General features: G+C 43.2%; 1 protein-coding gene across 1 annotated transcript in view; it reads left to right on the top strand.

The window, feature by feature from the left end:
• Positions 1–1,510: 1,510 nt before the first annotated feature.
• The window catches only part of LOC139760948 (uncharacterized), a 225,301-nt gene continuing 199,843 nt past the window's right edge, over positions 1,511–26,968 (top strand). Inside the window, exon 1 of the mRNA XM_071684734.1 lies at positions 1,511–2,138. Within this exon, the coding sequence (XP_071540835.1) occupies positions 1,644–2,138 (495 nt within the window). The 5' untranslated portion in view covers positions 1,511–1,643. The remainder of the gene's footprint in view (positions 2,139–26,968) is intronic.

Raw genomic sequence — 26,968 nt, 5'->3', positions numbered from 1 at the left:
TAGGTATTCTTTGTCCTTCCTTCCCCCTTTCATATTTTTTTCCTTACCGTTTCTTCCACCTCCTTGTTTCGTCCTTTTTTCTTCTTCCTTCCCCTCCCTGCTTCGTCTCCTTACCAGGCATATCACATAAATTTGACCCCAGAAAAGTATTCCGAGGTCTCTACAGAAAAAACGTGTAATTTAGTGGGCCTCCGGACCCTCACGTGAACTGTCCTCCTCTGTCTTACCTTCTCCTCACGGTGAGCCACAAATATTACAAAATATATATTTAAAAGTTTTATTCGAGGATGTCAATCCTGCCGCTTTCATATTTTGGATCGGTTTAGGAAACAGATTAGAGGCGAGAATGAAAGAGCGTTTTTAAGCATTCTTTCTACAGAATGGTGATAACGTCCGATATTGTTGTACGGTTAATTGGGCAATAAGACCATCACTATTGTAATTGGATCACATAACTTCTTGAGCATGACAGTACGACCCTTAGGTATGATATGGCCAAAGGCCAGACTAGCTTACCCAAGGGTCGTATTGTGGTGAGCACGACAGTACGGCTGGTAGGGGCTGGTCGATTAGCGGGGGGGGGGGGGGGGGGTATTTCCTTATTTGAGGGGAATATCTGGTACTCGGGGATGTGACTGGTCTTACCAGGAAATTATGTGCGACGGTGGCTAGAAGTATTTGGAAATTGTTTAGGTCATTGAGATGACCTGGTTAAGAGGACACGTTGTGGTTTAGCGGATAAGGGGTAAGGCACGAGGAAGTGATCTGGCAAAGGAGGCTTGGGAATTACATGGTTAGGGATACAGGTATAACTTGGTGAAGGGAGACAGGGAGTTGGACTTGGTGAATGAGACGAATGTGACCTATTGGGTGGAACTAGGGGATGATCTGGTGGGTTGAACTGGGAGGTGACCTGGTCGGGTGAGACTGGTACATGACTTGGTGACGGTAGGTGGCCTGGACTGAGATTTGACCTGGTGGGGAGGGAGTTTGGGAAGTGGGCGGGCTGGCAAGGATGCTGGGCAGCTGAGCGGCAGGTGTACACCAGTGTTGTCCCGGCTTGCGTGGGGGATGCACGTGTCCGCTCTTGGGCCGCGCTGGTGCACGCGCTCACTCCACGCAGCTGTGTCGCGTGTTTGGCCCGACTTGTGCTGTGTCGTGTGCTTACGCCAGTGGTGTTGCGAGGTGCTTACCGCTCTCCTGAAAAGCCGTTCCACCCGTCACCGTGGGGATACCGAGAGTTAGGAGGTTCATAGTTACGGAAGTAAGGCCACAGGTGTTGCTGTAGAGAAGAACAGCTGATGTTGTCACCACGTGTTGCTGTGTGGGGTCAGCGACCTGGTGCAGGTCAGCGACCTAGTGTGGGTCACTTAACCAGGTATCGTCCTGACCCGTGTGTCCTGTCATAAGTGGGCGTGAGGTGGTCATAGGGTGCAGCACATATTTAGTGGTAGTACATAGGCAAGCTGTTGAGGGTATATAGAAGTGTCTGGTTTGTGGTAGTGGCTTGTATGCACCAGCCTGACCTGAGGTGGTAGAGCCATTATCGCGTGTGTAGGGGGAGTGTATGGTGTAAGGGGCGGCGCGCCCATGGTAGGCCACGCCCAGGGGAGGCAGCAGGGGGCAGCCCTGTGCCCCTGAGGATGATGGAGGGCGTGTGTCGGGGGGCGGGGGAGAGCCCCCTACCTCAGGAGCCCATACCTGCTCCCCCAATGTTCAGTGGGGAGTCGCCGGGAGTGGGGGACACCACCTCAGAGGAGGAGTCGCTGTACGGCGGCCTGCTGGAGCGGCTGAGGGGCGACCAGGAGGAGGAGACCTGGCCTGCGGGCCTGCCCCGCAGCCAGAGCTACACAGAGGGCAGCCTGCAGGAGGCTGCAGCCCCGTCCCTCATCCACGCCCAGAGCCATCACGCCCTCCTCCAGGACCTGACCCCACCGCCGGAAAAGCCCGACTCTCACTCGTGCCTGCACATCCTGCACACGGTGGTGGCCTGCCAGCAGGAGCAGATCGGCGTCCTGCAGGCCACGCTCCGAGACCTGGCCGCCACCTACACCCGCAGGGAGCGGGCGCTCGTGGCCAAGTTGTCCCTCCTGCAGCAGGAGGCCAGGAACAGGGACGCCAGCCTCCAACGCAACCAGGTACGACCACTTGGGTTCCATACAAATCATGTACTACCACAGGGAATCCATATGATTAGGTACGACCACAGGGGTTCCACATCAGGTACGACCATAGGGGTTCCACATATATCAGGTACGACCACAGGGGTTGCATATACATCAGGTACGACCACGGGGTCTATGTACATCAGTACGACTTGGAGTTCCATATACATCAGGTACGACATGGGATCTATATCCATCAGGTACGACCTCATGGGTTTCATATACATCTGGTACGAACATTGGTTCCATATACATCAGCTATGACCAGATGGGTTCCGTATACATCAGGTACGACCACAGAGGATTCCATATACATCAGATACGACCACAAGGTATTCCATATACATCATATACGACCACAGGGGTTCATTATATATCAGGTACAACCACAAGGGTTCATTACACAGGTACGACCACGGGTTCCACATACATAAGGTACGACCCCATAGGATCTATAGTTATCATGTACGACCATATAGATTCGATATATATCAGGTACGACCACAGTGGGTCCATATACACCATGTACGACCACAGTGGGTCCATATACACCATGTACGACCACAGTGGGTCCATATACACCAGGTACGACCACAGTGGGTCCATATACACAAGGTACGACCACAGGTGTTCCGCATCCATCAGATGCGACCACAGGGGTTCCATATCCATTAGGCACGATTACATAGGTTCTGTATCCGTCAGGTTCCACAGTACGTCAGGTAGGACTACCATGTTTCACCAGTACCAGGTACGACCACCCATGTTCCCGTAATATCACCGAAATTCTACGACCACCAGGTAGGACCATGCGTGCTCCTCCTAGTATACCACACACAAGGTATGTCAAACCACGTTACAGGACCATAAAGGTACGTTTACCAGTGTTCCACTGTCACAAAGTACGTCAAACCACGTTACAGGGACCGTAAAGGTACGTTTCTTTACCAGTGTTCCACTGTCACAAAGTACGTCTCTCCATGTCCCATAGAACCCATGAGTACCCACGCCCCATGCGAACCTCAGGTTAGAAAACTGAAGTCTCCTCCCTCATCACCAGGGAGGAGTGACTACCACGTCCCACCCACGACCGCTGGTTTATACTTATTCAAGCTTCACGGCATCGAGGTATTCTACGGTTATTATCCGGAAAACCCAGCCATTCTGTGCCATCGTCTAATAAGCCTAGCATTATCCGGAAAACCTAGCCATTATCCGGAAAACCTAGCCATTATCCGGAAAACCTAGCCATTATACGGAAAATCTAGCCATTCTGTGCTACCTTTGAATAAGCCTAGCCTACTCTGGCCAGGGCAGCGTGCCTATATTCGACCGCCAAGCAGGTAGACGTAACCGTACTCCACAAACGACCGTATGGGGGTCGGTAATATCGGTTTGTGGAGGTCCTCGGGATTAGAATCTTGGGAGTTTGATGGATTCGTATTGTTAACTTTTTTTTTTTTTCTTAGGGGTTTTATGAAGATGACCTTTGCTCTCTCTCCATCCTCAGGACGTAGTGGACGGCGATGGGAAGTTATTTCGTGTGGTCCAAGTTTTGTGGCGCATCCCGAGGCGAGCTGTTTGGTGAGGGATGTAAAGATTACGTCTCGCTCTACTCCCGCGGTGAATACTGTCCCGTGGTGGTGTTGGTGTCTCGTTTATTCCATTCCTGTTTCTAATACCGAGTTGGAGTGTTCCCTGGTTTTACGGCCTGGCCGAGGAACGCTTTTCCAACCGTGGTGTTGCTTGTCCTTCACCCTGGGTCTTGGCTGGTGTCTTTTTCTCTCCTCTGCCATCTTCCTCCTCTTCCTCCTCTTCCTCCTCCGCAGGGAATACGTGGGAAGTATTCTTAGTCCCCTATCCCCAGGGATATATATATATATATATATATATATATATATATATATATATATATATATATATATGTGTGTGTGTGTGTGTGTGTGTGTGTGTGTGTGTGTGTGTGTGTGTATCTTGTTTGCATTATTTCATTCTCGCGTGGACACATACACAGACATTCACAGACTCGCATACACCTGACGTAAGGTATTTATGTGAAATTAAGACATGGGGTATATGCACGATTAAGGGATGTAAAGCTCCTTCCTCATATCACACACACACACACACACACACACACACACACACACACACATGCAGTCGGCCGGTGGATCGGGGCCGCGTGGGTTCGAATCTTTGGTGCGGCAGTTAGCCCATACCCAACTCAGGTGTTCATTCCTCCCCTCGGGGATGGTCGATAAATGGGTACCTGGTTTAGCTTAGTGTATGTGTATATGTATACACAGGAGGAAAGATATGGTACGTATATATTAAGTTGAGATGGGGGCAACATGAGTGTAAAACTCCGTCCCCGTAAAATACAGATGGTTATCACACACATACACGTGTATATGTATGTGTATGTTACCGGACTCCGCCTGTTCGGGGTTACACCTTAAGTGAAAAGTCACCTTTGGCGGGGCTGTGTCACTGGCAGTAATAGTCTCGTCGAAGAACTTACCACAAAGGAGTTCACATTTCCATGCTGTTGAGAGTAGCGCAGCATTCGAGTGCAGGAACCTCTAGGATTATTATCATTGCATATATATATATATATATATATATATATATATATATATATATATATATATATATATATATATATATAGTGTCACAAAGGAGTTAAAATGGTGGCACAATAGAAGCACCGGTGCTTGTGAGACAAGTGTACCGTGAACACCAAATGGAAGCACAAATGTACTTGGGTTTTATTTTCAACTTTTCCCCTTTGGTGCTCGTTAATGTTCCGCCCTGCAGAAAACTGGACATGCGAAACTGATCGTCGTTACCAACGGCCTGTCTCACAAAAAGTAGTCTTTCCTGGAGATATAGTGTGACGATTCCTTGCCACATGATAAACACTGAAGGTGAGAAGTGGTTGAGGTGGAGACGAGAATCGTGAAACTGAACAGTGTTGACAGGTAGTCCGTCCGTCCGTCCGTCCGTCCGTCGCTGAGGCCTCGGCTAGATCACAGGCTGTGCGAAAATGTTTACTCGAACACAGTAGTGGAAAAAGAAAAAAAAATTCCATGAAGGCATCGTCCACAATTACGGTAACAGGAAGAGTGATGATTTTCCGTCTTGATTTTTTTTTATATCACGACGTCGATTAACACACAAATGTGTTTTTTTTTGTGAAGGGATTAATAGAATAATGATAATAATGATTATAATGATAATAATAATGATAATGAAAAAGATGGCAAAACCCAATATGGCCGTCAGACCTCAGCTACTAGTCTGATTCATATGGAAACATATACTAGTTGTAGCTGTTGCAGGCATGAGAGACAAAAGATTTCACATCACTTGACAAAATCTGTCCACGTAAATTGTGTTTTTGACCGAGGAACTCCTCCTTTTGCTGAGAAAACCTGACGGCGGCATTACCATCTTCAGCGCCCTCTCTCTCTCGTAGAAACGCAGAATGTGTTCCCTGAAGTTTTCCTCAGGAGTGCTTTTGAAGTAGCGTTACTCACAACCGTTTGCGGGTATACAATCCAGTTTCCCGCTTCCCAGGTAGGGTGGTGAATACGAAATGTTTTTGGCAATATATTGGAGTCTTGGTTGGCGGAGACACCAGCTTACTGCGAAAGCTTTGTCCTGTCCAGACTCGTACGACGTGCCATCTGTCATGGCCTCTTTGCAAAGGCGGACCCGTTGCTGTTTTCAAATACGTCGCTCGAGAGTCGACGCTTATCAATCCTATTTTTGCAGACACTTTTCCCAAAATTTCTTTATAAGTTTCAAAATTACGATCTTTGAAGAAAAAGATATTTATCTGTCGCATTCATTATGATAACACTCAGCAAGATGGTTAAAAAAGATAATTTTTTCCTTCGCTTGATGTCGATGAATTATTAGGGTCGACCCTTCATTAGGCAGGTAATCGCTTAACTGTGAGAATTTGAACGTTGTGAAAAACTTTAGACGAAGATTTTCAGTAAAGCCTTTCAAAAAAGGAAACGTTCACACCCTCCTCGGGAACCAATGGTCGGTGCTGGGAACCACGAGTCTCGGCGGCAGCTGGGACCAGCCCTCAGGGTTAATATTTCAAATCTGTTATGGTGCCCGTAAAACTGACGGTGTGTAACCAGTTCTGGTCAGTTGATGGTGGCACAGAGGTCTGATTGGTTACTGTATTCCAGCTATTTATGTGGGGGCGTATAGTTATACCCCTGTCCATGTGTCGTAGGATGTTATATATATATATATATATATATATATATATATATATATATATATATATATATATATATATATCCCTGGGGATAGGGGAGAAAGAATACTCACCACGTATTCCCTGCGTGTTGTAGAAGGCGCCTACAAGGGGAGGGAGCGGGTGGCTGGAAATCCTCCCCTCTCATTTTTAATTTTCCAAAAGAAGGAACAGAGAAGGGGGCCAAGTGAGGATATTCCCTCAAAGGCTGAGTCCTCTGTTCTTAGCGCTACCTCGCCATTATGTAAACGTCGTCTTCTGTATTGATACATCTGAGAGGAGGAGCTGTGCATTGAGGGCTAATAGCCTACCTCCCCTAATGATGCTGCTGCATATCCCCCTCCCCCCGCCTGTCATAATGCCCCCTTCCACAGATGGAGTCTCTTTTCTGCTGGCCTTTGATTGCGAGCGTCGTATTGCCCAAGAAGTGTTAGTATCGTATTGCGCCTGGTGTATTAGCCCCGTTTCCCTGCCTGGGAGTTTGAGCGTCGTATTGCCTCCGGAGTTGCAAACATTGTGGTCGCGGTTGAGCGCGGCGTCGTCTGGGATGATTAACACTGATGAAAATACTTGTACGGTCTCACTTCATCAGGGGGCTCCTTCCGGGCGGCGTGTGCCTAGGTTTGCTGGGTTGTGGGTGCTGCCTGCCTGCCACGTAAGTGTTGACGTCAACTGCCCCCATGGACTTTAAGGATGATTCCTCTGATGTCTCGCGATGTTGACGTCGGTAACAAGGAGCCTCCGCGTGATTTTATGAAGCCTCTAATATGTTGGCATATGGTGTAGGTTCTTTACGTTATGAGTTAGGAATGATGTCTTAAGGGGATCTGAAATATACCAGAAAGATGTCCGAAAACTGAATGTCATGCGAGAGTACGTTTTTAACAATTAAAGGGACATTCACCTTCTAGTTCCAGGAATGAAATGTACCTTGTATGGAATGTGAGTTAACTTGTTTTGAGTATACGGGGTTCAGAGTGTTTGCTTCACAGTACCGGGTTATGTGGCGGTTTAAAGTTGCTTTCTTCTTAGTCCTTTCCCACACCCTCTCCCTCTGACCTGTGAGGTACATTTCCGGTACTACCTGCCTAGGTATCAGGAGGGTTAGTGACAGCTGCGCAGTGATACAGCACTTCGCTGGCTGTCAAGTTTCATTCCTTTGGCCCAAGTTGCTCCCTTTTCTCTCTGCCTCTATCTTCACACACACACACACACACACACACACACACACGCACATACGCACTCGCACATATCTGTAAGTAGAGTGTAGAGGCAGTCTTATAACTTTTCAAGAACTGATAATTATTGAAAGTGAAACATTGATATACTTTCCTTCCATACAGTTAACTGACAAAAGTGTAAAGCCTGACAAGTGTAATGACTAATTTAGGCAATAAGAAAACTACCAATGAATTGAACTATTTCTGGCATGGGTGTTTGTAGAACCACCTGTTGCTCAAACATCGAACGGTCAGGGGTAGGAACAAGAGTTTGAAATGAGCCTTAATGTAAAAGTATCAGTAGAAGACAAGTAGTCATTTAAAGTAGCGTCTCCCTCAAAACCCATAAACTCCTAAATACACACAAATCCAAATCAGAGGTAGTAGAGTCCAAAATTGTAAATTATTAGATCTTAAGATGCGCCCTTGTTTCTCTCGTGTGTTGTTGTCTTGCTGGCGAGGTCGTTAGTTTATTCAGTGGTAAGCTTGTACGAACTGAAGAGCCTTTATGGTCACTGATGGATAGAGAGCGATTTTCTTTTAAAGAAAAAGTCAATGTTCCTGTTGGTAGATATCAAAAACGGAAATTTATTCTGAGTTGCAGTATCACAAGTTTTCAATTCAACTTCCCTTTTTGAATATATATATATATATATATATATATATATATATATATATATATATATATATATATATAGTGTATATATATATATATATATATATATATATATATATATATATATATATAGTGTATATATATATATATATATATATATATATATATATATATATATATATATATATACATATATATATATATATACCAACTGAAAATTTTTCTCATACCATACCTCCGTGATGTATACGCATGGAGGCCGAACCTGCGGTAAGATTCACTATTCCACAGTCTATTCCTCAAGACGCAGGAAAAGCTACTGACCTCGCTTAAAAATGCAGGTTTTTGTTACCCAGAAACGTATCATGTGTTGTGTGTACTGGCAGAAAATGGGCGAATTTTTCACCATCTCCGGCGACTGTTTTAGGTGTCATGTCTCCAGTGTGGCGGTAATGATATCACACGGGGAGTGGAACCCATGCCTTTATATAGCACCGAAAATTAAATCTAGACTGCAATTACCTGGTGACAAAAATATAATAATATTTTCTTTTTTTTCGTAAGAGAGAAAAGTGAGCTTATTTAATATACTGTCAAGGTTTCATGGTAATTATGTTATGGCAGCTCTTGCAAGCATGTAGAACGAAATGTTTTATTTTTTTTTTTTACCAATAAACAGAATATTCAGGAGAAATAAAAGCAATAGTGCTTTGATGGGCAGTGTCAAAACATTCTTTCGGAGAAGAAGCCGAGATGTTGAGAGAGAGAGAGAGAGAGAGAGAGAGAGAGAGAGAGAGAGAGAGAGAGAGAGAGAGAGAGAGAGAGAGATGATGAATGACACTGTTTCTATCTGCCGCCATGTGTATTGTCTGAGACCGACTTCAGCCATGTATAAAGTTTTCTTTTAGAATGTTTTTGTAGCTTTCCTATGCATTTTTTTTCACTTGGTTTTATACTGAGTAATCTTTCCACCTTTTAGCTCGACTCGCGTATATTTTGTTTCATAAATTTTTTTGGTATATTCCAAGATATTATTGCAGACCTGATAATTGTCTCCTTAATTGAGGTTCTTTTATAAAGAGAACGTTATTCTTGACACCTTAAATTCTTTTTTGAAGTGCGTGGATCATGACGTAGCTTTCTCTACTCCATAAGCTGTAGCATTCGAATTCATTCCCCATCTGATAGTTTGTGTGTTCCAATTCCCGAGACGTTAGTTACGGAGTGTTTGTTAATTTCCACCAGCGTAAGGTTTATTTCCATATATTTTTCTGGAAACCATATGATGCAGTAGCACTGATTTTTTCTTCCCTACATATGAACAATATATCATCATTAGCTTTCCATCTCGTTGTGAAATGTTCGTTCAATATTTCATTGAACATTTTTGCCTCTCTTGGGTTGATTTTGTCTAGTACGCTGACCGCAATAGGTTCACATATCCTGTGTTCCATTTCCATTATTGTCTTCCTTCAGACTCGTTGTTTACTGTCTTAACGTTCTGAAGTCTGCCTCATTTATTCTTTCATTAGGCGACTTTTCTGTCAGAGTGATGTGTATTATATCATTTCCATTTCCATTTTCACTCATATTGTTGGGTTCCTTTGCCACTGTCATTAGCATTTATGCTAAAAAGAAAATGTGAGTCGGATTTATAATTCTATTTCTGCTCCCGTGTGGGTGGAAATTTTGGCCCTTGACGGCTCAACCCAAGGAATTAAGTGGAGGGGATTTGCTGAGCCAAAGGCTGTATGAAATACAAAAGCCAAACCCAGGAACAAGGACGTAAAATAGCAACAACACTTCCGTGGTATGGTGGCGGTAGAACGTGAGTTGCTGGTACACAACATGCAAGATGATATACCTTGTATATTATATAAGATCGCATGAAGTATATGTATATATATATATATATAACCTGTAAAGTGACGATTATATCTCCCAGTGTATGCTACGTTTAGAGATAAAGACCAGAATTTCCGAAGTATGAAACTTGTTATTTTACCCCGAGAGTAAAGAACAGAAAAAAAGGAACTCCCAAATCGTAAAAAAAAAAGGTCCACAATTGCTTGAAAACTCGATCTAATTACCGTAGTGTACAGTACTACGAGGAGGAGTTCATGGTCTTATCTTCTCTATATCTCTGTGTATTATATGGTGGATGACCTGGCTCTGAATATTGTATACCAGAATGTCGTCGCTCGGGAGGCTGGTGGTAGCCCGGAAGTACGGGCTCAAACCTATGGTCTCGTTAGGGAGTCTCTCTCTCTCTCTCTCTCTCTCTCTCTCTGGTAATAGTGGTGGTCACAGACAAAGAAGCTGGGCAAAGAGCGCAGAGAGCGAGTGGGAATGATGAGAGGTTTGTTCATCTTATCTCTCGTCTTTAGGCGGGGGTGACAGTTATGTAAATGTATACTTTGGTACATTATCTTAACACGAATACAGTTTTGCAGAAAATGGACTTTTTTTTTTTTTTTTTGGTTTATCATTTATGATAACCGTCGACCTGATTTCTGTGAAAGAACCCTGGTGTTGCCCAGGACTCTTCTAAATGCTCCTGCGGCCCAAGGCTGCACTGCTTCCAGTAGCAGGGAAATGTAGACTACTTTGGAATGAGAAGTTCTGTGACGAGAGTGTAATGTATTCAGCCTCACCAAAGGTAATTTTTCACTTGCGGTGAAACCTCTATCAGGTAACACCGGTAGATGTATATGTATAAACCAGGGTATGCCTCGGTTTTCAGAATTTAAAGACATCTTGAAGGAGATGAGCTTAGTTGAGTCTCAAACTTGAGTGAATTTAAAGACATCTTGAAGGAGTAGAGGTTTTCTTCACTATGACCGTTCTTCAGAATAGCGGGAAACATGATGCCTTTCATTGTGGATGGTGTGTGTGTGTGTGTGATAAGATCACAACACTGGAAGAGTTGGTTTGTGTGTTAAGAGCAAACCGTAGACAAAGTAATACAGGCTTAATCTATGACCATGTCAAGGCTGGTAAGGAATATCTTCAACCTTCCTGTCAACACCATGTCTTTTGTGTGGAAGTTAATGAACGAGTGGAAGTGCTCGTCTCCCAACATAATGGCATGATGACTGACTGTCTGGCCTCTTGGTCTGTGGTGCAGAGCCTCCCACAGGAGGTGTGGTGTTCCGTGAGTCTTGCCTCATCTTCCCTAGACCTGAGCCACACTGGACTATGTCGCTGGGCCTTACTCCTCCCTGACTCCTCGTATCTTCCCCTTCACTTGCCCTCCTTTTGTGTCCTCAGCCGGACGCGTTCAGCCTGTTCGAACCGCTAACATTTACCGTGCACACGCCCATGCACCGGTTCATGACGTCATGCACCTCTTACCGTGGCTCGCATGACGTCAATCACGTATCTCACCTTCACGATCTTCACGTCCAGGATGACGCCACGTAGATTATAAAACTTTTATTGAATTAATTCAGTGCCTCGCCTCATTACCTCGTGGACGAGTGGGGGGTGGCACAGACGAAGACTAAAAGAGTAGTGTAGGAAAGGAGAGCGGCAGAATAAAGAGGAGAGGTGGCGCTGGGAGTTAGTTTATCAGAAAAAAGGTGAATAGCGAGGATTGGGAACTAGGGGGAGGAGGGCGGATGATGGCAAAGTTGAGAGTGGTAGAGGGAGGGAAAGTTGAGAGAAAGGGTATGAGTAGGAGGGAGGAGGAGGAGGAGGAGGAAAGTATGGAGGGGGAGAGCAGTAGAAGGGAAGTGAGAAGAGGGATGGAGAGTTCTTTGCTTATGACGTACGAGAAGATTTTGCCAAAAGGCAGAGCTGGCGCGTAGGCTTACTACTACCCACAGGTTGGTTATGTGGTCTATCAAGGAAAAATAAAGTTAAGAGCAATGATAAGAAGTAGAGTAAGGAGGAAGAAAGGAATCTGTGAAAAGGGAAAGTAGAGGGGAGGGTTGTAAGGGGAGGGAGAGAGTACAAGGAGAGTGACGGGGAGTTACAAACCAGAGGTCATTAGAGTCAGACAATGGTCTCGGGATCATTAAACAATACACACTCACTCCCATTAACCCTTCATTACGTAGGATTTAGTATTGTGATGCTGAACACTGCCACAACTTTACCGTGATGATGTTGTTACCGGGAGCGTATGTACACCAACCCACCCACCCACCCGCTAGGTTGGCGTTCTCTACCCGGACTGGATAGATAGAGAGACAGAGATAGAGATAGAGACAGAGATAGAGACAGAGATAGAGTGAGCAACAACGCCGAGGTTTTGCCTGAGATGGAGCTATCGCTTGGCACTCATCACATGTCGAACTGATTTCATCCGTCGTAAAACGTTTCTTTTGTAATCATTAGATCCTAAGTTGATCTGCTATTTCACCATCCATTTTTATTTTCTTTTACTGAAGGTTTGGATCCTTATTCCAGATGCGTTTCACATTTCACTAGGCAGATCTCTGATATGTTGCTTCATCTTTCTCGCAAGAGATTCATATCCGGCATTTTTTTTTAAACCATCACCAGGAATAGTAGCAGAATTAATTCGTTTCTCTCCATACACGAAGCTTCTGGTGCGAAAATATTCACTTTTTGACCTGTTTTCTGCGACGCATTAGCTATGATACATCATTCTCTTCTTTTAGTGAAAGATTGTGTGATTGCATCTCTCAGTCATTCATGGCAGTTCAGGTGTTCTAACGCCACAGATGTACATATGTTTCTGAAGTCTTTCTCGCTTATTTATTCCACCTTGTTCGTCTTGATGACCATGGAACGTCGAGATGTTCCATTTTCCATGTTTGTATACACACTGAACAGTGTCGTCATCACCTTGCTCAGCAGAGGTCCTTAAAGTGTATACTGGCCACAGTCACACACCACCGCCACACACCACCAGTCTCTCAGTAGCACCACCACCGCCACACACCACCTTCACCCACCACCAGTCTCTCAGTAGCACCACCACAGCCACACACCACCGCCACACACCACCTTCACACACCACCAGTCTCTCAGTAGCACCAACGCGGTATCGCTCAGCCAGGCATCGACCGACACACACCACACAATGCAAATATAATACCGTAATCTAATTACTGTGATTGGCGACAGATTAACAAACCGCTGACTGGTCTGACCAGAAAGGGATTCACCTCCATAATCCGGCGTGTCTGACCGTCAGAAGAGGTTGTAATTGGCTAGTCATTAAGATTTATCTACGTAATTGGCCCAGGATTAGCTGTCCGAACGGGATCTTGAAAGAAAAGATATTTCCTCAATAGATATTGGCGTCTTTGTTTTAGTATGGGTGTATGCGTGAGTGTCCAATGAAAATGTAACACCATCAGTTCTTCTTAACACCCGTGTTTTTACCGCCCGGAGTTAAGTGGTACATCTATCTCTTGTGTCATTCTAGAGTTCGACTCGATAGGGGCATGACCCTTGCTCGTGCCATGTCAATTAAAGAAAGAAAATGCCAGTTGACCTCTATTGACGAGGAGGAGACCTTTCCTCACAGCGAAGAACAGGTAGTGGAGAAACATGAACTCATTAGATACAGTATCCTTGGTGTCAAGTGTAACTCACCTCGGGAGAACAGGTGAGCTCTATAAGCGCCAGCAATAACGGTATAACACGTCAGTGCACCTGGATGCTTTGGAGAGAGAGAGAGAGAGAGAGAGAGAGAGAGAGAGAGAGAGAGAGAGAGAGAGAGAGAGAGGGGTCCGTCCATGTCCATCAAATACTTGAACTTTAGAGAAAACCGTTGACAAAGATTGGCTATAATCAACAAGTTTTTTTCCCCTCCGTTTTCGTAACTGTCTGCACTTCCTGTAACATTTTAATGTTAGGAATTTCACTTGACAGTTATTTGAATTGGAGATTTTTTTATTAAAATTTGGCTTTGGATTTTCTAAATATAGTTTCCCGAAATGTAAATAAGTCATTTACGTTGGGGTTCATTAGTATGTTGGTAAAAGTACAATTAATTCCATTGCGTGATAATTGTGCGGATATGTTTATACATATAAATACACTCATTATATATATATTATATATATATATATATATATATATATATATATATATATATATATATATATATATATATATATATATATATTATCCCTGTAGTAGGGGAGTAAGAAGTATACTTACGTGTCTCATGTGTGAGAATGGGAGGGAGGGACTGGAATTACTCTTCCCCTGTATTACCTTCCTACAAGTTGGAACACAAGAAGGATCCAAAATAGGATTTTCTCCCGAAGTCTCGTTCGTTTGTTTCTGACGCTACTTCGTTAAGATGAAAGAGAAGAGCATGAAAAATTATTATTATTATTATTGTTATTATTATTGTTATTATTATTATTATTATTATTATTATTATTATTATTATTATTATTATTATTATTATCATTAGTAGTAGTAGTAGTAGTATACGAAGTAGTAGTAGTATTAGAAGTAGTAGAAGGTGTTATACAGAATAACTCGTGCTGGTACTACTACCTTTACTAGGAGCGTAGGCGTGACACAAGGGACGGGTGTGATTTGCATGCCTTGCCTACCCTCACATGCGTGTTTGTGGCTAAAATCCTACTGGTGAGAATGGCTCACCTCACCAGGGGCTTCACCGTACTAGTCACCAGCCATTTACCTGGTTTAGGGACGGATCCTCCCAACAGAGGCTCTGAGTACAAGGCAGTTAAGGGATCGATATATATATATATATATATATATATATATATATATATATATATATATATATATATATATATATATATATGTATATATATATGTATATATATATATATATATGGCCTGCAGGATAGCTTCCTGCGAGTCCTTCCTCTTCCTCTTCCACCGCTGTACGTAGAGGAACAGATGATAGGAGAACCATCGGCCAATCATATCTTGGCATCTAGAGTCATTCTTGAGATGGAAAAAATAATCGTGTCATTACCCTAGAATAGAATAACTTTATCCCAAAAGTAATTCATACGAAGTACCCTAAAAGCAATAGGGTTAACAATACTTTGGGGGAAAATATTCACTGGTACCCTCGGAAGAAAGAATTCATGTGTTGATCCTGGTCAAAAAATGAAAATAATTTGTTTGTCCAAGAGAGGATTCACCGGTCCATCCCCGGGAAAACGTAATATGTTCACCCGAGGGGAATAATCTAATTTTTCATCCTGGGGAGGGTGGGGGAAAAAAAAAACAAAAAAAAAGGAATTCAGTTGTTCACACTAGTTGGGGAGGGTGGAATCGGCTGTTCATCATGAAGGCAAATTAATTTGTTAATAGCAGGGGAAAAAAGAAGCGGTGAAGCGGGCGGTGACCGTTGCTGAGGTCATTATATCCGGGTTTTGTTTTGTCATCGGCTGGTGGGGAGACACACACGATTGATAGGCTGGCTATATACCCCAAGCGCGTCAGAAAGAGAACCAACCATCGTTGCGTCTGACCTTACCGTGTTAGCTCTGATGTTTTGAATGAGCGAATTAATTATTTACGAAACGTCAGATACATGGGGGATAACTTGATTAATGACCGTGTTTACAGGTACAACAGGGAGCGTGTTGGACACAGTGTTAATTTAACCCCCCACCCCCCTTTTTTTTTCTATCGTGACAGAAATTTCATTAATCCAGTGATTACGGAGAAATAGTCGAATTAATCAAATACTGCCTCTATATTTTTACGACCGAGAGGTGAACATTGGGAGTAAACATGAGTCCTCATGGTTCATAAGCATTGAATATGATTATGATTGATGTAATTGACAGGATAGAGATAGGAGTTAGAAGCCCCCAAAAAGAATAAGAAACTGCACAATTCTTTATCGACTGACTATTGGCGACACTTTGCAATTGCAGTATTACTGAGGAACTTGTATGATTGGAATGCTGAGAATGTATTAGTCTTAGGGTCATGTATACGTTAACGGACAATACTGGAAGGAATAAAGCTATAGGAGAAATCATTAACAATCATAATGGGAAAATGGGAAATGACTTATGTATTATCGTTTATAGGGTAGTATAAATGATATTATGTGAACAACTGTGCTTGAAAGATGCTGAAATATGTGATCTTTTCCATCTTGAGCAGGCTTCTTTTTTTTTTCTTGATTGAGGTCAGTGAAGTATATGTCTGCTTGTGATTTAGAGGTATAGATCGTTTTGGTATTGACAACGCCTGTTGGTTATTCATTTCCATGTTCTACAACTTTTGGTATTGACAACGTCTGTTGGTTATTCATTTCCATGTTCTACAACTTTTGGTATTGACAACGTCTGTTGGTTATTCATTTCCATGTTCTACAACTTTATAACTGAAAAACGTTTGCCCAAGTCTCTTTAATCTTGATATTGTTTTGGTCGTTTGGCCCAGTCCATTGAGAAGAAATTATCTTATGTTTACGAAATTAGATCTCGAAGTGTATGCCTTTTTAGACAGAACAATTAAAGGTCTCCCAATATCTCACCAAAAGGCTTATTTCCGAGAGACGGAGTTGGTTTTATCGGTCTTTTCTGAATTCGTTCTAGTTTTTTCGTCGCTGATCAAGTATAGTTACCAGAAGTGAACAGCGTATTCCAAATGGGGTCTGTCCAGGGCGTTCTAAAGAGTGAGTATTTTGTCCTCCATTTTATGGTAGATATTTCTAGCTATAAAGCCTAACATTGTTTCCTTTTTTCTTATGCAGCTACCTTCTCATCCTCCCCTCGTAGGTCCAAACTCTCCTGCCTTTTCCCCTCCTCTCATATGTTCTCACTCTGTTGCCTCTCCCCTCATGTGTCTTTACTCTCCTACTTCTTCTCCTCCTCCCTCCGTATGTCTTTACTCTTCTGCCTCTCTCCCTCCCACTCACTGTAACCTCACTTTTTCAGCCTCTGCCTTTCCCTCCTACTGTTTCCTCATTCTTTTCCCCTCTCACTCCTCGTTTCCCGTGTATCCCCACTCTCCTACCCCCCTCAAGAACTTTAGCCTAACCTAATTTGCTCCATGCGAAGTCTCGTGGCTGGTGATATCTAACATATATATTCAACACTGCGTCCCGCATGAGCTTCGGGTGATCTGTGGCCTCAGGATCACATAACAAGAGCAGTATAGTATAGCAGCCGGTGAGGTGTGTGCTGACATGGCCCAGTCCATCTCACCTGCCGGGTAAGTGATGGCTGTAGCAACAGCGCTAACCCCCACCCTACCTCCACACTCCGGAATACTCGTTTGGCCCAAACGAAAAATGACAAGGTAAAGTTGGTGTATATAAACGCGCGTGTGTGTGTGTTCAGTGCTTGAGGAAATACAGTGGAACACGACAGCAACCAGTTGTGAGAGACATAGAGGGCGAGGTGTGAGTGATTAAACTTGATAGTTTTTTTCATGTTGCTCTCGTAAAAGAGACAAAATGCATTAGTATGACTTATTTATTATTGTATCAGAAGTTTGTCCATTATTTCTGCAAGAGAAAACTGTTATGGTCCACGCACACCCACAAATATTGTAACTTTTGTCATTTGAAAAGTAATTTTATTAGTTGGAAAAACACAGCGAGTGAGGTTTGTGTGCATAAAACACTTTTATTAGTTTTGTCATCATTTTTGGTGCACAAATAAGATTCAGACAGACTGAAGCAAAATCGCTCCCGCTGTCAGAATGGAACAGAATTTTTGGAGGCAGAAGATCGCGTGATGGAGACCCGCTTCCACCCCCTTTCCCCAACCTGCTGACCTCCCTTACTCCACAAACCTCGTGAACTATATTGATGAGGTAGTTGCTACTTCCACCGATTTCCTTTACACATGAAGGAACCTCATTGCCCTCGGCCATGTCCTCGCTTCTCGGTGATGCTGGTGTACCAGGGCACTAGGTATATGGTACTCGATCCACTTCATGCTATAAACATGTTAAAGTGGTTATCAATTCTAAACAGTTTGAGAGGCTGGTTAATGAGGAAGGCTGGAGGTGAATGATCGTAACATATGCAACACAACGCATTCACATCACACTCCATCCTGGGTCGTCACGACAGGTTCCGTCATCTAGCTGTAGCCATAGATATTACCAGACCTGGAGTGGAACACCGTACTGGGAACTCCTAGGATTAAGCTGGGTCCATAATAGGTCACCCCTTATAATTACTTTTTTTTTCATGTTTTTGTACCAGTTCGCTTCTCCCGTCTTCGCGATGTAGTATCAGAAACAGATGTCTGAGCTTTTGAGAGGTAAAAAAATTAATCCTCGCTTGGCTCTTCCTTCTGTTCCTACTTTTACAAAGCCATAATACATTCAGAATATGAAGGGACTGTGTAATGAATAGGAACTCAGCCATAGTTGCAGTGAATGTATGATAAAGCCTTCATATAAAGCCGTACAGCTTATCCCTCCTCTCTCTCTCTCTCTCTCTCTCTCTCTCTCTCTCTCTCTCTCTCTCTCTCTCTCTCTCTCTCTCTCTCTCTAAAGCTTGTAAACTATTCCTGTCTGTTTGTCCGTCTGTCTTGCCTTTTCTTCAGTTCAAGGTCTCGCTTCGATGAGGGATTCAACCCGTGACTGGAGTCTGCCAAATAGGAATTGGTCCAGGATTAAGGGGCTTCATTAAACGTTTTCTTTCCCTTTAAGATAGATAAGCCAAAAACGACCTTTACTGAAGAGAATATGGAGAGCCGTCGGTCAGTTGAGCATGCATGACACGGATCTAAAAGTCCTGAGATAATGTCATTGTTACGTGTTCGGATATGGAGGGGTGGTTGTTCTCTCTAATGGAGGAGTTAGTCCTTGTCTGCTGGGACAAGAGTTACCCGTTTTCTGTAGTGGGAAGAGGTATGCAGCAGTTTTCTTTGATGGGGAGAGGTGGTCGTTTTCTGTGATGAGAGGTGGTTGTTTTCTGTGGTGGGAAAAGGTTTGCGGTCGTTTTCTTTAGTGGGGAGGGTTGCTCGTTTTCTTTAGTGGGGAGGGTTGGTTGCTCGTTTTCCGTGGTGAGAGGTGGTGGTTTTCTGTGATGGGATTGAGTCATGATAGATTTCCAAGGAATTAAAAGATGATAGAATTCTGTGGTTTGAAGACAAAAGGAGTTTACTGTATTTTGAGGATACGGTTATTCTATGTACGGTGAAGAGGTCTCGTCATCTGTGGTACAACGGTAAAAATAACCTCAATTTTTTGTTGTGTAAAGAACTCAGGATTTTTCTCCGGTGTGAAGAGATAGTGGAAGAGGTAATGATTTTCACTGGCTTGAGGAGATTCTGCTCTTTTTTTTGTGGTGTAAAAGGAGAAAAAGAAATTTGTTGCCTGGAGTCACAGTTTTCTGTGGTGTGATGAGGTAACAGTTTTCTATGGTGTGACGGGGTAACAGTTTTCTATGGTGTGACGGGGTAACAGTTTTCTATGGTGTGATGGGGTAACAGTTTTCTATGGTGTGACGGGGTAACAGTTTTCTATGGTGCGACGGGGTAACAGTTTTCTATGGTGTGATGAGGTAACAGTTTTCTATGATGTGACGGGGTAACAGTTTTCTATGGTGTGACGGGGTAACAGTTTTCTGTGGTGTGACGAGGTAAGAGCATCCTGTGGTGTGACGGGGTAACAGTTCTCTGTGGTGTGGAGTGGTGACGCTTTATTTATTATTCAGTGTTGTGAAACTGTGAATAGACTGTTTGGTATCAAGTGGCGGTACTTTTCTAGTGTGTGGAAGAGACGGTAATTGCCACTGGCGTGAGGGGAGGTCGGTTTATTTTTTTCTCTATCGTCGTTTTCTGTTTTTTTGTTGTTGTGGGGGGCGGGAGGGGGGATTCCATCCTGTATATGGCGTGAGGAGGTGAGTGTATTCCAAGGTGTGATGAATTGGCCACTTTCGTGTGGTGTAAAAAACGCATCCGTTTTCTTTCTTTGGCGCGAAGGGATGAATGCCCATCTCTAAAGGAGGTGAGGTTGTGGTTGTTCTCCGTGAAGTTGTTGTTGTCAGATATCCCGGCATGGTGTGGTATATGGCCATCGTTCCTTGGGGATGGGGAGGGGGGTGAGTGAAGAGTTGGTGAGGTTCTATGGTTTGAGAGAGGGGGGGGGGGAGTTGTTTTCTATGATGGAGATGGATGGTTGATTTGTGTGATGTAAAAGGTTGGCTCCCTGCGTCTGTGATGTGAGGGAATGGTTTCCCCCCCCCCCCCCTTTTTTTTTAGGGATGTCAAGGGCTACTTGTTTTCTTTGGAGTGAAGGGCTGGTTGTTTTGTAGGGTGTGGAGGGGTAAGTTGCTCTTTTTCTTTTAGGTTTTGAAGGGATACTTGTTATCTAGTGTATGAGGAGGAGGTTGATTTCTTTGGTGTGATTGTCATTTCACACAGAGTAAACCGGTGATGATTTTCTTTGGTTTTGGGGGTTTATTCATTGTATTGCGGGTATGGGGAGGGGTTCTAGGGTACGAGGTGTGGTTCTGTGGTACGAAGAAAGGTTTTGTGGTGTTAGGAGATTCTAATATGGAGTACCGTGGTATGAGGAGTGATTTTGTGATATGCGGAGGGGGTTCTGTGGAAAGGGAATTGGTTTTGTAGTATGAGGGGGGGTTCTGTGGTATGAGTAGGGGTTGTGTGGTATGAAAATGGGTTGAGGTGAGGTTATGTTTCATGATGAGACATTAGTGTATGAGTAGGGGTTGTGTGGTATGAAAATGGGTTGAGGTGAGGTTATGTTTCATGATGAGACATTACCTGAACGTGGTATGAGAAGTAAGTTTCATTATAGCGTTGATGTGAGGTGCAAGTTAGCTGTCATTTCACATGAAAATTTCTGTTACGTAGCTATGAGCCCGGATCAGACCCGGGAAGAAAATGAGATTGAAACAAGAAGATCAGAAGCCATAAAAGAATAGAAGAATAAGGGAAAGTGGCATATGATTTCGTGTTCAAACCTTGGTGAACAAGCATGAGTGTGTGTTTAACCTGGTGAGTTGATGACAGGGTCACACCATCCCACCTTCGGCCTGGATGGCTGACGCAATAATTCAGAGCGCTCGACCGCCAGAGGCCATTAAAATCGTACAAGCTTTTAAGAATTTCTGTAAATGGAAGCGTCCCCCGCGATTATGGCTAACGGCGCTCTCCTTGTTAATCTCCTTTTCAGGCGAGTGGGATCGTGGTTGCCTGTTTTAAAACACGGGAAGGTTAGTTTGGTTGGGAGGAGTTAGCTCAGCGGTGTAGAGCGAGGGGGGGGGGGGGGACGACGACGACGACGACGAGAATGTCATGGACTTGAAGTAGCTGATGTGATTTGTGTATGCTCGGTGTCGTATACGTGGTCAGGGCCCCGGTGGAAGTTCAGATGGGAAACACCTGCAGGAGGCAGCGAGGCAGAAGTTCACGTGTGGCTGGAGAACTGTGGCGATAACGGCTGGGGGCAGCACTCTGCCAGCCCTGGGTCACACTTGGCCCTCGCCAGCGTAAATAGGGTGTAAGAATAAGCTGTTGTAAGCAGGAGGTCGGGGGTGGGAACTGGAGGGGAGGGTAAGGTTCACAGCTCTATTGGTAGGACTGAAGACGTAGCAGCCATGGATAGCCAGCCATATACACAGAGCCAGACGTTGTTGTTGTAATAGGGTAAAACCGATGGTGGACGTGAGTGGGCTGAGGGAGGGAAGCGTCGGGCAAACGCGGTTCGTATAACATCATGTGATCATGTACGTGGGCCGTAAGTAGGGGCGGGAGAAACCGTGGGTGCGCCTCGGCTACGGCTCCAGCACGGGAGGTAAGTCGTACCGGTGAGAGCAGGAGGCACAGTTATGGTGGCAAGCATTATCGACCCTCGGAGGAACGAGGGAAGGAAACGTCACAAAAACGTTATTAAGCATTTAATTTTCTGTCCTGAGTTCCCCCTCCCTCCCCTCATTGTCACTCTTTCCATTCCTTCCGTCTCTCCCAATTCACAGAATTTCCTCAGCTCTCTCCTGTTCTTCCTCCTCTTACATGACACACCATTACCTCACGTTTCTCTAGCTCTCCCTTGTCTCAGTCCTCCCTTGCCTCCAGGTGAGTACGTCTCCCTCAGTGGTTTCCCTTTGCCTCAGCGAGGGTGGAGGCGTGTGTGTGTGTGTGTGTGTGTGTGTGTGTGTGTGTGTGTGTGTGTGTGTGTGTGTGTGTGTGTGTGTAGTGGGAGGTGGAGGGTGCGGGTTCGGGAGGCACCCGCCTCGATATTGCCCCCTCTGGACACCCTCCCTACCTCACTCATTACATCAGCTACTTCAAAACACCTCTCTTATACCAATATCTATATGTCTGTCTGTCTGTATATCTATCTAGATATCTTTGTGAATATGGAGATAGATAGATATAGACAGGCATACTGACTACTACTTTTCGTGCTCCTTCAGCGATCAGAAAGCCGGCCACGTCCGCTGGTTTGGACCTCAGGTCAAGGAATGTGACAGTTCTGTGTAAAGGTGTGTGTGTGTGTGTGTGTGTGTGTGGTGTGTTCAGACGGAAGACTGTAGACTCCGTCTATCATTTCTATTGATTTCCTTTTTTCCCCTGTAATGGCGTATAATGTATACTTGTACTGTAAACAACTGAAGTAACCATTAAAAAAGAAATTGAGTGTGAGATGATATTGAGATGGATGTGTCAGAAGACATGGATATTAAGAAATGGGATGACAGAGAAGGATCATTCTTGCATGACTTCAGATAGAGAAAAAACTGTTTGAGTGCTGTATTTCATTACTTCAACGTCCCTACCTCAGTCACAGTAACATGTAAGGATGACCTCTTATGTAGCTGTATCATCCCACTTTCCGTTTGTCTGCCTTTTGCAATATCCATCTCCAGACCGTCTCATCTTTGCATTCTTGAGATATTCGTTATTGTTAATTATAGTGTTGTCTTCTCACAATACGTTCTTCATTGAATTCTGTTATGTCATCGGAAATGGATATTTAATCTGTACCTGGCTGACTTGGTTGTGCAGTGGGGCACTGAATTTATCAGGTCTGTGTTCTGTTGCGTAGGTGGCATGAATGGTGGAGGTTTGTGCGATGTACGTTAGCCAGTGTGTTGAGAACGGTACACTTTAGTCTCAGTAGTTTAGGGATTCCTCCCTCCTGTTCTTGAGGGAGGCGTTCCATTATGCTTTTTCATTCTGGGGATATTTAGGTCGGGCCATTAATTTGGACCACAGACGATTTATGGATTTCTTCCCTAAAGAGACGCAAGGCTGCACGCAGGTCCTAAGGGATCGTGTGCGCATCTTCACGTTGTACAGGCTTTCCGTGTGCTGGTCGTATCTCCTAAACACATTCTCAGGGATTTGATCTTCAACACGTCGTCTAACTTCCTTAGGGCTGTGATGTTTGCAGAATCATACGCCTGCCATAGTCAGTCTCAAATCTGATGAAGGTTTTATGCATCATTGATAAAGATTTTCTTATATCAGTATACCAGTATGACGTGAGAACATGGTGTTCTTCATTCAAAGAACGACCACAGATCCCGCTGGTTGAGCCAATAGATCGCATGATTTGCATCTTGCTGTACCAGCAAGTGGAGGGAGATTCAAACTTTTAATAAGGTTTTCCAGGAAACGTAATTACTCTAGCGTGCTGAGATTTATCTCTCTGCTGAGAGGGTGTGTCTAAATTTCATATTTTTCTAAAGAATTTCTCTTGTTTTCACAAAGCCTCGAGGTAGACTTGAGCATTTGTTTTAGGTCTTGTGTTGTATTTTCATATGATAAGGTGTGCCACTCACTTGCAACTTCTCTTTCTGGTTCATGATAATTCTCGTGACTGAAGAGATTCGCTTTAAGGATACAATTCTTTTCTTTTTTTAAAGCATTTTGGAATCTTGCGATGGCTATACTGTGTTTTAGGCCCGTGGTCGGAATGATGGCTTTTCTGTTATCGTATTGAGATAATGGTTTTATGGCCTCTTGGTTCGATGTCAGTTGATCCGTTTCTACTGTGTTTGTAAAAGTAAGGTGAATATTTGAATATATATTAAAAAGATATTATTATCATTCGTCTTTCCAGATCACTCCTCCAAGCCTCTGATATTTCAGTGAGACACGATACACATATTGGACTGAGTGACACCTCGTTTTCTAAGATAACAGTGAAAGGCACCCCACAATACGAATATGTAAAGCGACAGTGTCTTCCACATTCCTAAAATCTGATATCTTCTCACGACTCATTCTTGAGGTGTCGAGGACGCTTGACACACACAGGAACTCACAAGCGTCTCAGTTTTACATCCTTTGTCTTGAGTGACATATACTGGCGGCCACTCCATTAGATCAATACGAGCATCTATCACCGTTCGCTTTCCAGTTGATTAATGTTATGGGAGTTAGTCCCGTTGGGCAAAAGGATCAAGATTTTATAGTCACGAGTTGTTTCATCTGTTGAGAAATGTTAGGGCCAGCTAACAGAGCTGCAGACGATAATGGATCTTCACTCTTATGATAGTAAAGTAAAAGTTTGACCTTTTTAAAAGAAATAGAAAATGAAATAAAGAGATGATATGTGACAGACATAAAGTATCTCTGTGGTAGGAACCTCATGAGCGTCTGGACATTTGTTACTGTGATAACGTAGCTTTTGTTAAAGTGGCTTCACCTCTTGATAACCCCGTTCCCTGGAATGGGTTTCCTGTAGATAAGACAAGTGATAAAGACGTGAAAAATGTGGTTCAGCTGATAGCTGTTGGAGTTGACCAGGATTCTTTCTATTTTTTCCTTAACTGGATCCGTGGCGTCTTCCTAGACCTGGAAATGGAAAAGAAATGAATTGAGAATCAAAATCCTTCTTGCAGGATTTCTTACCAAAGCTAATTGCTCGGTAAAGATTCGAAGGACGTTAGGAGAGAGCAAGCAATTATTTTCCAATAGCCAATGCCATTTCTTCCCTGCTTAGGCTTAGTAGAGTGGGTCGAGTCTCGCTGAACAGGGTTTTATGTACTTGTTGCAAGGAGGAAGATGCTGGAATGTTGTCGTCTTTGCTTTGAGAATGGGAAAGACCATGTGTCCTCGATAGCTCCTTAAAGGTCTAGGAGAATACATCTCGTAATGTTGGATTGCTGGAGTATACAGCGTCTATTGTAGCTGGAACTTTGCCGAAGATCAAGTTTTGGTCTGAAGATAAATTTTCACAGTATTTGGGGCGACCCACAAAACAGTGAAAGGTAATGGAGTACAACTAGCAGTGGACTAGGCCGGCTTTATGTTGGGTGTTGGGTTAAGAGCGAACGATAGGTGATGAAGGCAAGCTTTAAGTGATAATTAGGTCTAATTCTTAAACTAAGCCTAAGCTTTAAGTGATAGGTATTTAAGTGTTCAAACTGGACATATGTTTAGATATCGAGTTCTTTTATAGAAAGCGATTTAGTTTAAGTGTCAATAGATAGGCCTTAAAACTTAACATGTTAAGAAATACGCTTATGTTTTAGTAATGGTTGAAGTACGCCGACATTGTTTAAATGTTCAACATTAGTAGAAAGCAGAATTGCAGATTCAAGGGGTAAACTGATCAATTTAGGGTTTACACTCATCTTTCCATATCAACTATCAAGATTTTATTTTCCTCAGTAGCAGCCATAAAAATGGTTAGATGTATCACGGTAATATGGAAAATAGAGAACGTAAATGAGACAACGTCCCAATCTGACTTGAAAAATGATTCATCATACCGATTCCCGGTGGGTCGAAACGCGCACTCTGACAGCCTCGCACACCCTCTGTTCTTTTTCTGGGAATTTTATATACGCGAGTGTTTAGGAAAGAGTCTGCATGGGCCTCCGAGCTCCGAGTGCGGCAAATGGCCGGTATTATGAAGAAGAGAAGATCATTCTGGATTTTCACATTATCATTTTGGTGGTGGTGGCAGCAGCGAGGGATTGTGATAGTGAGGGGGATATCGGTGGCGAATATTGTGATTGACAATGATGGTGATGAAATTACGATTATGATATGATGATGATAATGATGACTGGTCATGATCAGTGTGTGTTTGAAACAAGTGACGAATCTGCGCTATCATTTTCTGAAATCATTAGTGAAAAAAAAGCCGAATTATGATTTGGTTTATTAAAACTAATTAGAAATCTTAGCTTGCATATAATAATTCCCTGCATTTAATAACTGTAATTAGCGAGGATACAAGCGGAATATGTTTGGTCGGACGAAAATTGTATTTGCTGGCTGGCGAATATTATATATATATATATATATATATATATATATATATATATATATATATATATATATATATATATATATATATATACATATATATATATATATATATATATATATATATATATATATATATATATATATATATATATATATATATATATATATATATATATATATATATATATATATATATATATGTGTGTGTGTGTGTGTGTGTGTGTGTGTGTGTGTGTGTGTGTGTGTGTAAGCTGGCAGAATATTTTCTTTAATACATTGTAAAAAACTGCATATCTAAAATTCACTTGCTTTCTGTTGTTTTTTTGATTTTTTTCACCACAAGTTTTGCTTCGTCAGATAAAATGTGAATTAAATATCCTATATTTATGTTCACTTCATTATTGAAATACATGAGACGTTTCGGGCATACGAACACCGATGATCTTCATTCAAATCGGTTATAGATAATACAACACAATGCAAAGAACAAAACACAAATGAATCCCGTCTTAAAGTGCGAGAGATGAGAGCGG

Source organism: Panulirus ornatus, chromosome 38, assembly GCF_036320965.1.
Source record: "Panulirus ornatus isolate Po-2019 chromosome 38, ASM3632096v1, whole genome shotgun sequence".
Taxonomy (NCBI): domain Eukaryota; kingdom Metazoa; phylum Arthropoda; class Malacostraca; order Decapoda; family Palinuridae; genus Panulirus; species Panulirus ornatus.
Note: the sequence above shows the minus strand (reverse complement) of the source record. Positions and strands in the feature narration are given on the sequence as shown.